Source organism: Podarcis tiliguerta (assembly GCF_965153285.1).
Source record: "Podarcis tiliguerta genome assembly, chromosome: 3".
Taxonomy (NCBI): Eukaryota; Metazoa; Chordata; class Lepidosauria; order Squamata; family Lacertidae; genus Podarcis; species Podarcis tiliguerta.
The window spans coordinates 18,055,258-18,068,248 of record NC_139536.1 but is presented as its reverse complement, the minus strand read 5'-3'; the positions used below and the strand labels follow the sequence as shown (position 1 = coordinate 18,068,248).

General features: G+C 45.7%; 1 protein-coding gene across 2 annotated transcripts in view; it reads right to left on the bottom strand.

Annotated features, from left to right (window-relative positions):
* Window positions 1-799: 799 nt before the first annotated feature.
* The window catches only part of RRP36 (ribosomal RNA processing 36), a 34,132-nt gene continuing 21,940 nt past the window's right edge, over window positions 800-12,991 (bottom strand). For both annotated transcript variants that reach the window (XM_083433139.1, XM_083433138.1), the window contains exons 4-8: window positions 4,518-4,584; window positions 3,626-3,730; window positions 3,410-3,484; window positions 3,113-3,230; window positions 800-2,156 (exon numbers count right to left, since the gene is read on the bottom strand). In XM_083433139.1, the coding sequence (XP_083289265.1) occupies window positions 2,017-2,156; window positions 3,113-3,230; window positions 3,410-3,484; window positions 3,626-3,730; window positions 4,518-4,584 (505 nt within the window). In that variant the 3' untranslated portion in view covers window positions 800-2,016. The remainder of the gene's footprint in view (window positions 2,157-3,112; window positions 3,231-3,409; window positions 3,485-3,625; window positions 3,731-4,517; window positions 4,585-12,991) is intronic.

Sequence of the window (12,991 nt, the reverse complement as noted above, 5' to 3'; positions counted from 1 at the left end):
AAGATGGATTTCTAGTAGGAAGGTTTGAGACGTCCAGCATACCTCTTTGCTCCTTGCACCTCTGGATGAGAAGATTAAAATAAGTTTTTTTTTTAAAAAAAGCAGTCCAATTTCATATAAAGGTAGCATCAGACAGCAACTGCAAAATGCACAGAGACACAGATGCAAAGTACCGTATTTTTCGCTCTATAAGACGCACCAGACCACAAGACGCACCTAGTTTTTGGAGGAAGAAAACAAGAAAAAAAAATATTCTGAATCTCAAAAGCCAGAACAGCAAGAGGGATCGCTGTGCAGTGAAAGCAGCAATCCCTCTTGCTGTTCTGGCTTCTGGGATAGCTGTGCAGCCTGCATTCGCTCCATAAGACGCACACACATTTCCCCTTACTCTTTAGGAGGAAAAAAGTGAGTCTTATAGAGCAAAAAATACGGTACTAAATTTGAGAAGCTTGCTCCTTATATCATAGAACAGCCCTTGCAAAATTCTCCTGTCCATCCATAAAATGTTGTAGTTGTAGTTGGCTCAGAAGCAGAGAGAAGGAGAAGGGCAAGAACTAAAGGTCTGACAAGATTTGGAACGCAAGATAAAAACCGGAAAGTGATCTGCTTATCTGGAATGAAGCCACAATGGCAATTATTACTAGCTGAAAATATCAGGCCATACTGAGAGAAACACAGATAAGAGGCAGGGGTAGGGGGCGAGAGCAAATTAGGCGGAAATGGTGAGAAAATGTCGTTGCCCTAGCAAAATAAGAAGTCCTGCAAATAAAATCTCACTTGATGCTCCAAGAGGAGGAAGTTTGATTTTATAAAATTAGTAACTTTACTTCAAAAATTTGTTCAGTGAAATGTTGCTATAAAACACCTTACCAGTTAGTAATCCAAAGCAGGTCTGTCAAAATGACATACACACTCATTGCCACCAGTAATGAGACGGCAATTAGTTTCTTTGTACAGAATCTCTAGAAACTGCCCAGATTTCAGTTCAATGTTAGAAGCATGCACATTCACAGCAAAACAAACAAACAAACAACAACCCAATTCTGGTTGTTTTGGTAGAATTTGAGAGTATACAATTAAATGACTGAAATTGCAGGTGGGCTGGTGCAGATCGTACACAAACTGGTGATTTTGTTGGTGCCCAGACATCTTAACACACTTGGTATTCTGATTCCAATTATTAAAATGATTTAATTTTATCTGAGTAAGTTGATGAAAGACGTTTCTAGTAATATAGAGAGGTGGCCATTACTTAAAATTTAGCATTTGGGGGTAAGGTTAATAAATGAAAGATGAATATATTGCCACAGGTAATATATGTACTTTATGGTATTTCATTATATATTCCCCAAGCATATCTTTGGAAATTTATTGGGCTAATTGGGAACTTTATTTGGGATAATTCTCCACCACATTTTTTACTTAAAGAGACTTCAGCTGCCAGTATTTGAAGGTGGTTTTAATTTTCCAGATACGGAAAATCTTGTGGAAGATTCTGGCCTGCATAATAACAGCGCATGAAACTAAGGCACGATGCTTTCTGGGAAACTCTCTTAAGCTTCCACAGCAATCTGCAAAGAAAACAGCTGGGAATACAACCAAGCAGCACTAATAAGTAGCAAGAGAAGCAGGTGGACGGAAACCGGGGAGCCTTCAAGTCTACACAGGCTGCGTAGTGGAAGAAACAAGGAGTGGGGAGTCCTGGGAAATATGTGTGTGGGTGGGAGGGGGGTGCTCCTTGACTGTCCAAGCTTGAGGCTTGCTCCTGGAAGGAGGAAGAGAAATTTTTGCAAATTATGCAATCCATTTCCCATTGAAGAAGGCGAACGCTTCTCAGGCTGGGAATGTCACCAATTAATTTTGCTCAAATTCTTGCTTGTTCAGAGGACCGGAATGCCCCTAGCATTAGGGGCAGAGAAAACTTGGGATCGTTGACCTCGCTGGCCAGAGTCGATAGTTGATTTGCAGCAGGAGATTTGCACCTGTAAAATGGCGTGTCACAAATATAGCCAGCTATTACACATCCTTCCTAAAAGGCAGCCCCCTTTTGTCCTTGGCGGCATTCCTTTTCCTCTTCTTGCTCAGGAAGCCCTCCAGCTTCCCACTCCTCTTCAGCTCTTTGTACTTCTCAGCCAGTTCCAATTTCCGCTTATCAGCTGCAAAGCACAAAAGGGAAAGTGGCCTTAATTCAAGCCAGCCATGTTCATAATGTCACTAGCAATTCCCATCCCTAACTCAAGCTCCCTCTTCCACTCCCAGGCCTCTCCCATCTTTCAACAGAGTCCCGTGATTTTTTCAAAAAAAGAATCCACATTGATGACTGCACACCCCCTCAGTAAAAGTCACCATCCAGTCCCTTTGCTTTGCATTATTCCCCAGTGCAACTGGTAACCAGATCCAATGAACACAGCAGGTGAGAACACCATTCAAAGTCGCAGTGCTGACCATCTCCAATATGCAAACCAAGCAGAGGAGAAGAACATGACAGACTGTCTTTATGGAAGGTAAACAGGGTCAGGGGAAGACTATCAGGTGCTCAAGGTCACACAGAGTTTGGGTCAAACCTGGACAAACCCAGAAGCGCAGCTATGACTCTGATCAGTTTGTTTAACAACTCCCATCAAGCCCTGTCTTAAAAGGATTTCTTCCTTCTGTTCAAGAGTCACACCCCTGCAGAGACCGCTGTGAACCAATTTATAGACATCAGCACAGTGGTGTAGCGTGGGTTGCCAGGGCCCAGGGCCATGTGGAGGGGATGGGTGGGAGACTGGGAAACAGACAGTGTACGCATGCTCATTCAACTGCCTAGCAGTGCCCGTCACCCAGGAGATCGCAGCCACAGAGATAAGAAGAGTTGTTCCAATGCATGGAGAGGTCGCTTCCTGGTTCGCAGGGAGAAACCGTTTTAGGCAGAGCCTAGCGACAGAAGCACGCAGCTGTATTGAGGCAGCACTGGGTGTTGACATTTTGCACCCGAGCCAATCGCCCCTATGCCCCCCGCCAGCTACGCCACTGCATCAGCAACAGGTCCCCTATTTGACCGCATTTATTAATGCCTGATGGAAAGTCAAGGCTCGAACCGTGCAGCTTCTGTCGACAGGCCAACACTTACACTTCTTTAGATAGAAGGGCTTCTTTCCTTGCTGGGCCAGCTCCCTCCGCTGCCTCTTCATGGCCAGCTCCTTTTCTCTCTCCTTCTGTTGCTTCCTCTGTATCTCCTCCTGCTGAGTCTAAGAAGCAAAGGTGGGCAAGTTGCAAACATGCCATGGCTGGCCAGTGTCAACGTTTCTCCTCTCCCCAATCTCACTGGAGCTTTCCGCGGAATGGCGGCTCCAGGCTTTGGGCCTGCCTGCAGCGTCTCCAAAGGAAACCCGAGCTGCTCTCCTAATTCCCCGCAGGCCCAACTCACCATTTGCTTGAGGAGCTGCTGCAACTTGGTTTGCCGCTCCACATTTCGGCTTTTCTTCAGGTGCTTCTGAACTACCTGCAGGGGGGGGGAAAGAGGGGAATGCGCTGAAAGGGAAGTCGCCTTTCAACCCAGGACTCTGAGGTAAAAAGGGCTTCAACACAGGCCTTTTCTCCTTCTAGGCAGGTTGCACTCGACGTGAGTAGCTGCAGCCATTACCTCTTTCTCCTTCTTCCTGAGGTCGTTCAAGAAACCGTACGTCTTTTCAAAGATTTCTGGCTTATACTCCCCAGAGAGGTCATCAAAGCGAGGATCTCGAGGTACCTGGGGAGGAAGAAAGAGGAGCGAGCACTAAAATTTGAACACTGCCCAAAAGTGGTGTCTTTCTTCTTGGGCACCCATCATTACTCTGTCTTTCAGGAGCAAGCCGGATCTGTATCACTCCTGTCACACTCGGTGGCCCTTGCCTCATGCAGCACTGCACTGAGCACTGCTTACTAAGTCAACAGTCTCCTCAGCCGTCATGCGAACTCCTTTATATTCATCCCCTCCCAAGTAATTTTCTTTTTTTAAAAAAAATATTTTTTATTAATTTACAACAAAAACAAATCATACACTATTTTCACATCCAAATTTTCACAAAATCTTTCTTTTCTGGACTTCCTTCAGCTTCTCCGTAAATCTTTCGTAGTCATTATTGGTTTACACATTTCTTATATTTGTATTGTCATTATTTAAACCTTTTTTTCTCTATTCCCTTTAAACAATACCTCTCACGTTTCACAGTGCTTTTTTAAATCCCTCTAGCGTTATTTGGCCCTCACTTATACTATCCAGATATTCAACAAATTTTCCCCAGTCTTCTGTGAACTTTTGGTCTCTTAAGTATCTAATCTTCCCAGTAATTTTCATTCATCCCCTCCAAGTAATTTTCAGTTGTGTTACTCAAATATTTTTCTTTTCTTTTCTGTTTATTTTTGTCCACGGTCACAAGGCTATTTTCTCCCTTTTTTTTATTAATTTGCAAATTTAACAAAGAAAATGAAAAAATAAAAACCGGAAAGGGGGAGGGGAAATGAAATAAAATTAAAGAGGAAAAAAAGCAACTCACCTTCTTTTTAACAGGCACAACTCGTCTTAGATAGGGGACTGGCTTCTTGGCTGAAATTTCCAGAGGTCTGTGGGAGAGATAGAGAGTACATACTTAGGAAAGAGAAGCCTGGGGGTGTTTCCTATCCTTGGGTGGGTTGATTCTCAGAACCAACTCTCAAGATGCGAAACTCAAATGCTGCGCCAGTGTTTTGCTTGTTTTCCCTCCGCACTGTTGACCACCAGAAACTTTTGGAAACTAAGAGACCGCTATGTGCAAGGAATTGAAAGCCACTTGGAAAGCAAAGTGTGTTATGTAATATGACAAGAGAAGAAATTAAAGGGAAAAGTACATTAATGCAGGACTGGATTCAATCTTCTGAATTTTGGAACAAGATGTATTACTACCAGAAGAGTTTATAATAGATATTAAGGCTAACTACATGATGTATGTGTTTCCTTATATTTATTGCTATGTATATATTAAGGGCTGTCAACTGATTATAAAAGTTTAGTTGATAAATAGTCTGGCCTTTAACCAATTATTGATTAATCATTACATTTAAATACTAGAGCCTCAGTGTAGATGCCTTTTTGAGATATTGAAGGAAATGTAAGGTATCATCTGTTTACTGAATTGTAAGTTACCACTCACTGTTAGAAAGAAAAGGGCTTTTTAACATTGCCTTCGCTCCATTCCACGGGGGAAAACGTAACTTCAAAGAACAAGAGTGTCCTGAATTTTCATCCCCAATCCTGGTATGCCCCGCGGAGGACCTTAAGGTCCACAAATGACATTTTTGAGGTCCCAAGTCACAAGGTGGTTAGATTGGTCCCAACTAGGGCCAGGGCCTTTTCAGTACTGGCCCTGACTTGGTGGAACACTCTGTCACAAGAGACTAGGGCCCTGCGGGACTTGACATCTTTCAGCAGGGCCTGCAAGACAGAGCTGTTCCGCCTGGGCTTTGGTTTGGACTCAGTCTGACCCTTATGTTTCCCTCCCCTTATGGTTTTGATCCTTGGGCTACTTTTAAAACGAGGCTGCATTTTAAATTGCATTTTAACCTGTATTTTAAATTGGGTTTTTTACTGTATTATGCTTTTACTGTAATTTAACTGGTGTTAGCCGCCCTGAGCCCGGCCCTGGCTGGGGAGGGTGGGGTATAAATATTATTATTATTATTATTATTATTATTATTATTATTATTATTATTATTATCCACAGCCCCCTTTATTTAAATCAAGAGAGTACTCCTGAACACAACAGCGTAATATTATATCCTACTCCGTACAATGGACCTTACTTCCAAGTATATTTGCTAAGGACTGCAGTATACAGCTTTAGTTAATTACTCTACCAACGAAAGCATCATGCCCTGTTTACAGAAAATTGTGACATGCATATTACTGGTGAGCAGTGTTAGAAACTTACTAGGTGCCAAATGGCACCTTTGAACTACTTTACAGACGTCACAACAGAATGACTATTGGACTAGATGACCCTGGGGGTCCCTTCCAACACTACAATTCCATGATCTCAACTACATCGCTTGACCGTAGCTTGCTCTTACAACAATTCACTTGAAAGCAGAAACAAACACAGGGGAAATGGAAATGGAATCAACCAGGGTTGAAATTAGCAGGGCGCCAGGCGCATTTTGCGCCTAAAGGTTCTCCATTTGCGAGCACCTCAAAAAGTCTGGGTGCCATTTTTTGCGCCTGGCTGTCAGTCAAGGATTACTGAAATGTATGTCATTTGAAGCCTTGAGGTATATGTTAAGGAAAGAGTAGACTGTTTTGAAAACCGTATTGTACCAATATTTTACTGTATACGCCAAATGAAACGTGTACAGTGGTGCCCCGCAAGACGAATGCCTCGCAAGACGGAAAACCTGCTAGACGAAAGGGTTTTCCGTTTTGGAGGTGCTTCGCAAAACGAATTTGCTATGGGCTTGCTTCGCAAGACGAAAATGTCTTGCGATTCCTGGGGGTTTTTTTCCGCTCCCCACCCCCTTTTTCTAAGGCACTAAGCTGCTAATAGCCTTTTAGCAGCTAATCCGCTAATCCCTTAAGCCTTTATAGCCGCTAATAGCCGCTAAACCGCTAATAGCGCTAATCCGCTAATGGGCTTGCTTCGCAAGACGAAAAAACCGCTAGACGAAGAGACTCACGGAACGGATTCTTTTCGTCTTGCGAGGCACCACTGTATTAACAATTTATGCTAAAAAACTTATGTGAATTGTATATTAACTGATGCTTATCAAAATAATAAATAAAAAGTGTTGTCGACCTCCCCCCCCCCCCCCCCGCCGGTAGCGACTAGACATTCTGTTTTGGCGCCCACAACCCAGGTCCCAGAAGTCATTTGGCTCCTAGCTTTCTTATCCTAGTTTCTAACACTGGAATTAACTATGGGCTAAGGCAGAGGTTTTCAAACTGTGGTCTGTGAGTTCCATTTGGGTGGCCTGCGGAGAGGCTGTAGCACAGTTAAATATCTCTGTGCTCAGCCCTGAACTTCCTTTCCTTGATGTGATGATGGAGGACTAAGATGACCAGCAAGGAGTCCATGATTCGTGCAGCGACACAAGTTGTGCAGCTTTTGTTGTGCACAAGTCAGCTGACTCAATGCAGCTCTTAGTCGCCAACCTAGCACTCAGTCCATGCAGTTGCAATTGGACCCTCACCGTCAGCAAAATGGCACCCAGGGAATTTTAAACACTGTCAGTGAGGTGCCTGTAGTTGTCATTTCAAAATAACTATCACACACAGAATTTCAAAGGGGAAAACAGGCTTCAGAGGAAAGCTAAGAGGCCAATTCCCCTTTCAAGCTAGAAGGAAGGCTCTTCAAATGCACATCCATTGAGGCAAATTCTATCCTCCACACAGGAATATAGAAGCTGTCTTATACACAGTCAGCACATTTCCCCATCTATCTCAGTGTTATGTACACAGACTGGCGGGATGCGGGTGGCGCTGTGGTCTAAACCACTGAGCCTCTTGGGCTTGCTGATCAGAAGGTTGGCGGTTTGAATCCCCACGACGGAGTGAGCTCCCGTTGCTCTGTCCCAGCTTCTGCCCACCTAGCAGATCGAAAGCATGCCAGTGAGAGTAGATAAATAGGTACCACGGTGGCGGGAAAGTAAACTGCGTTTCCGGGTGATCTGGCTTCCATCACGGTGTCCTGTTGTGCCAGAAGCGGTTTAGTCCTGCTGGCCACATGACCTGGAAAGCTGTCTGTGGACAAACGCTGGCTCCCTCAGCCTGAAAGCGAGATGAGCACCGCAACCCCATAGTTGCCTTGTGATGGACTTAACCATCCAGGGGTCCTTTGATTTTATTTTATTTCACCTTACACTGACTGGCAGCAGCTCTCCGGAGTTTCAGCAGCATTTCCCCCCCACCCCAGCCTGACCTGGGGATGCTAGGGACTGAACCCAAGCATGCACTCTATCGCCAAGAGCTATGGTCGCAGCATCCGGTCCCTACCCAGCTGAAGGACTTGCAGAGACTTGCTTCTCTTCAGCCCCACACCTGGCTGACTGGTTGAGGGATGGTACTTGAGTCTTGTTCTCTGCCACCAACATTCCCTGGCAGCAAAAAGGGAGGGCACCCAGACTGCTGCCAGCCACTTCTGTTTGGGGAGGGGAGCTTGAAACAAGGGATCATTTCAACCCCCATCCCCCCCCCCCCCCCCCGCAGGCACAGGCAGGCACCCTCTCACACCCACCATCTAATTTGACTCTCGGTGCATCCACACACCCGCTGCATCCGCACTCCTATGCAGAATGGGAAGATGTAAAGACGGAAAGCGAAGAAAAACATTTCGATTCTGCTGGCATGGGTGGATTCCGATGCGAATGATTGTATTGCGGTGATTGCAATCTGTATGGCAAATTAATTATATAATCAGTGGGTAAAAGAGGGAAAAGCGCTAATTAAAAAAAAGGGGGGGAAAAACCAGCTTCTCGGGCTGCGTGCATCTAATTAAGTGCTCTTATCATTCCCGTCCCCTTTCACCTGCATTCATTGCCTTTTAAGAGGGCGTCTTTTTCTTCAGAATTGCAGGGCGCAAACCGCAAGTCATTATGTGTACGCTACTCTGCATAAAGGTCAGGGAGCAAAGTTTCAGACAAAATAATATAATCTCTAATGAGATTTTGTTTTTCTGATGTTCAAAGTCATGATTTTGGTTTGAAATGATGGCTCCTAGCCTTTATCGGTATATCACAGGGTTCTGCTACCAGCTGTATAAGCTGCGAGTTTTTATCCCAAGACCCAACGTCAGATAAATTTGGATGGAAATATTTTTTGATTGATGGAATTACACTCTCTGGAAGTGGACCCACCCTGAGCTACTTCTGGATGTTCAAAATCTCTCTAGCATCCAAAATTGCTTTTTATCATCAGCTTCGGCTGATTATTCCAGATCAATGGTTCTGCCTTAAAACCAGGGGTGGAAAGGCTTAGTCCCCCCCCCCCCCCCGTATCACTGGATTCCAACTCCCATCAGCCCCATCCTGCGTGGACAACAGACCGGAATGATGGGAGTTGTGGTTCAGTAACACCTGGAATGCCACAGATTCCTCATCCCTGGCTATGGAAACCATCGCTCAGTTTGTAATCTCTAGGCTGAGCTACTGCAATATGCTATATCTGGGGCTTCTGCTAGAGTAATTCAAAAGCTGTGCAAAACCCAGCAGCCCATTAATTAACGTCAAGGAACACTCGGGATTATGCAACGCTGTATCTGCTTCGACCACCAATTGGCTTCCATGCCCTTTCCAAAAATGCTGACATTACCCTTTCAAGTCCTAAACAACTTGGGCTCAGGGAAAGCACAAGAGCTTGTCTCTCAGTAAAAATCAGCAAAGGAGACCCTCCTCTGACAACAGCCCCACCTAGAACAAGTCAAGGACCAGGGCTTTCTCAGTCGCCGCTTCTGTTTTATGGGATACAATGACCGAAAGGTGCCCAGATTTATTATAATTTGCAAAGATTTGGTTTTTAAATCCTTTTAAATGGCCCAACATTTCACCTGTACCTTGATGTTAAATGAGTTTTAACATGGTTGTGTTCTTAAAACTTTGTATCCACGAATAACCACAGTTATTGTTCAAGTGGTAAGAAGAACTAAGCACCACTCATGTCTTGTATTTACTAAGCCTACAACTTACATACAGTGGTACCCCGCAAGACGAATGCCTCGCAAGACGGAAAACCCGCTAGACGAAAGGGTTTTCCGTTTTTCGATGCGCTTCGCAGGACGAATTTCCCTATGGACTTGCTTTGCAAGACGAAAATGTCTTGCGAGTCTTGAGATTTTTTTCCGCTCCCCACCCCCTTTTTCTAAGCCGCTAAGCCGCTAATAGCCTTTTAGCAGCTAATCCACTAATCCCTTAAGCCTTTAATAGCCGCTAAACCACTAATAGCGCTAAGCCGCTAAGCCGCTAATAGGGTTGCTTCGCAAGACAAAAAAACCGCTAGACGAAGAGACTCGCAGAACGAATTAATTTCGTCTTGCGAGGCACCACTGTACATTTAACTTGTACACATTCAGCTTTATGCGTGAGACAAAAAGTAAAAAGGGGATGGGATTCCAGGAAAAATGACGCCCCCCCCCAACCTGCCGTTGAACTGAACGTGTTTTGATAACGTGCAATTTTGGCTTTGGGCACGATCCCCAGAACGTCACCCCAGCGTCAGTTGCGGGCTTACTGTACGTTAGAGCTGTTTTGGCTCCAGCTGCACCTGAACACTTCAGTGGAAAGGCAGGCTATAAAAAGCAGTAAATACTGGAATAAACTTATGCAAAGCAGGAGTTGGGAAAAGGTCTCCACTTTTGCAATAAACGGTTCCAGCATCCCGTTCCCTACCTCTCTTCAACCTGCTGGATTACGGCCTTCAAAGCATTTCCAACCCACACCGCCCAATTATTCAGAAGACAAAAGCAGGCGATGAACCTGGAATATTCTCTCCAAAATGGATTGGTCCAGTAAAGTCAACATATCACTTATTTGGTGCCTTTTACTCCCTGGACTGACGTGGCGCCATCGCTATGCCAACATAAATTTTAATGAGCCGCCGTAGAAATCCTTTGAAAATATGACACCCAGACCCTCTTCGGCAGTGACATTAACCAAGTCACCCTCCTGTTGTGCTTCGCAACCGCCAGCCTTCAGACGCGGCAGAAAAAGCAGCGCATCACGGGAAACAGACGGCTCTCTATGAAACAGCCTTTTTCAGAGGGATACACCAAATTGATACACCAAATTCCCTCAGGAGAAGTGCAAACTGATAAAATTATGAGGAGTGGAGAAAACAAGTAAGCTAATCTTCTGCACCAACAGCCCATGAACGGCTCGATGAAGTTAATTATATTTTTATTAGCTAGCTGAAAAGACAGCACCCTTACCAGAGTTGTGACAGTACTGTGGAGTTTCGCAGGCAGAGCTGCCAGTTCTTGATCCGGATGCGGCACCTATTGCTTTAACAGCCCCGGGGCAGCAAAACATTATTTGAGTGTGGTGTCCCAGCTGCCCCACTGCAATATTCCTCCTCCAGGTTTGAAGTAGCAAAGAGATTCTGCTTTCTGCAGCAGGCAGATGAGCAGCATTTAGGCTCATACCCAACAAAGTTGTCCTGTAAGCACAAGGAGTTCAACCTGTGCTCCTTCTCATCTCCCTATGTACACACCCCAAATCTGTTCTAGGGTTCCCCCCAACCCTAGAGAGCAGATTTGGGGGCGGGCAGAGGAATCCCATTGTGCAGGCACCAGTGGCGTAGCGCGGGTTGTCAGCACCCGGGGCAAGGCAAGTAATTTGCGCCCCCTAACCCGGGGCAAGGCAAGTAATTTGCGCCCCCCCCCGCTGCACTGTCCCTCCCCCAGATAGTCCCTCGCTCTCTCTCCGTACCGCACCGCACGCCTGGCACCCTCCCCTCCACAGCGGGCGGCGACCCGGCGGCTCGGATCGGATTTGCACAGCCAGCACTGCAGTGAGAGAGAGTGAGTGAGCCAGGTAGGGGCAGAGAGCTGCGAGTGCGAGCGCGCCCCCCCCCCAAGATGTTGCGCCCGGTGCGGCCAGCCCCCCCTGCACCCCCCACGCTACGCCACTGGCGGGCAGCAGTCCTTGCACTAATAGGACGACTTTGTCAGATACAAGCCAGAGAATGGACCGCAGCAGCAGGGCAGGAGCTGTCATTCCGGACATCATGTGGGACACCAGGCTCCTTCAGACGCCTCTCGCTTTTCGCTTCCATAACAAACTGGTTTCCAATGAGCATGTGGAAGATTTTATAAAGCTTGCTCACTTTTTAAAAAATATTGCGGCGTTATGTTGCTTGCTTCTGAATCCAATTTCATTCAAGAATGCACCACTGAACAGGATAGAATTTGGGGAGCATTCCCTTCAAGTCGAGAGGGTTCCTTTCAAACAAACACACACACAAATACCTAGCTGATTTGATTCCAGCTGCACTGGGGCTTTTGTAGAAAGGCTCTCTCTCAAAAGGCTTCGGAGAGATAAAAATAGAAATAAGCAACCCATAATAGAAGAGGCATTTTGAAAGGCTTATATAGCATTGTCTGGAAAGCCAGCGAGAGCTTCAGGTAAAAGGTGAAGTAGCAGCACAAGATATTAACAGAGGGTGGGGAGGGGAGAGAGAAGAGAAGAAGAAAGTTGGAAAGAGATGAGAGAGAACGGATGAAGGAAAGAGCAGGTGTCTCTTGGATGGGACACTTGGGCGACTGAAACCTGGCCTCAGGACGATGAAGGGTAATGACACACAGCAAAATGGAGAGGTGTCTGAGGAGGGACTACAGTGACGATTTGCATTCGTGTCTGCTTTAATGTTTAAATTACTCATCACATTGATGGCACTTTACAGAATACAGTGGTACCTCGGGTTAAGTACTTAATTCGTTCTGGAGGCCCATTCTTAACCCGAAACTGTTCTTAACCTGAAGCACCACTTTAGCTAATGGGGCCTCCCGCTGCTGCTGCGCCACCAGAGCACGATTTCTGTTCTCATCCTGAAGCAAAGTTCTTAACCTGAAGCACGATTTCTGGGTTAGCGGAGTCTGTAACCTGAAGCATATGTAACCTGAAGTGTATGTAACCTGAGGTACCACTGTATACCGAAGTGTGAGAGACTGGGAACACAAATGGGGCCAAAGAGTCACATAAATGGCTCCCAGAGAGGCTTAGGAAGAAGGAAGTAAATTAATCACAGCAAGGTTATAAAAATGCATCGAGAGCAAGGTAGCAGCTCCAGTGGTGCAGACCAAAAAGCAGACACTTAAGGCTGTTAGTTCTTCAGGTAAGTCCATGCTACCACCCACCCTCCCAGAGGGAGCCCTCTGGTTAAACTCCAATTCCTTCTTTCCAGGATGACTGCATTCTGCTCCAATAGCTCTCCAGAGGCAGCTCAGAAATCTCTACACCCTTCACCAAGCAGGAAAGGGCTTACTGCATGAACCTATGCGCAAGTTTGATAATT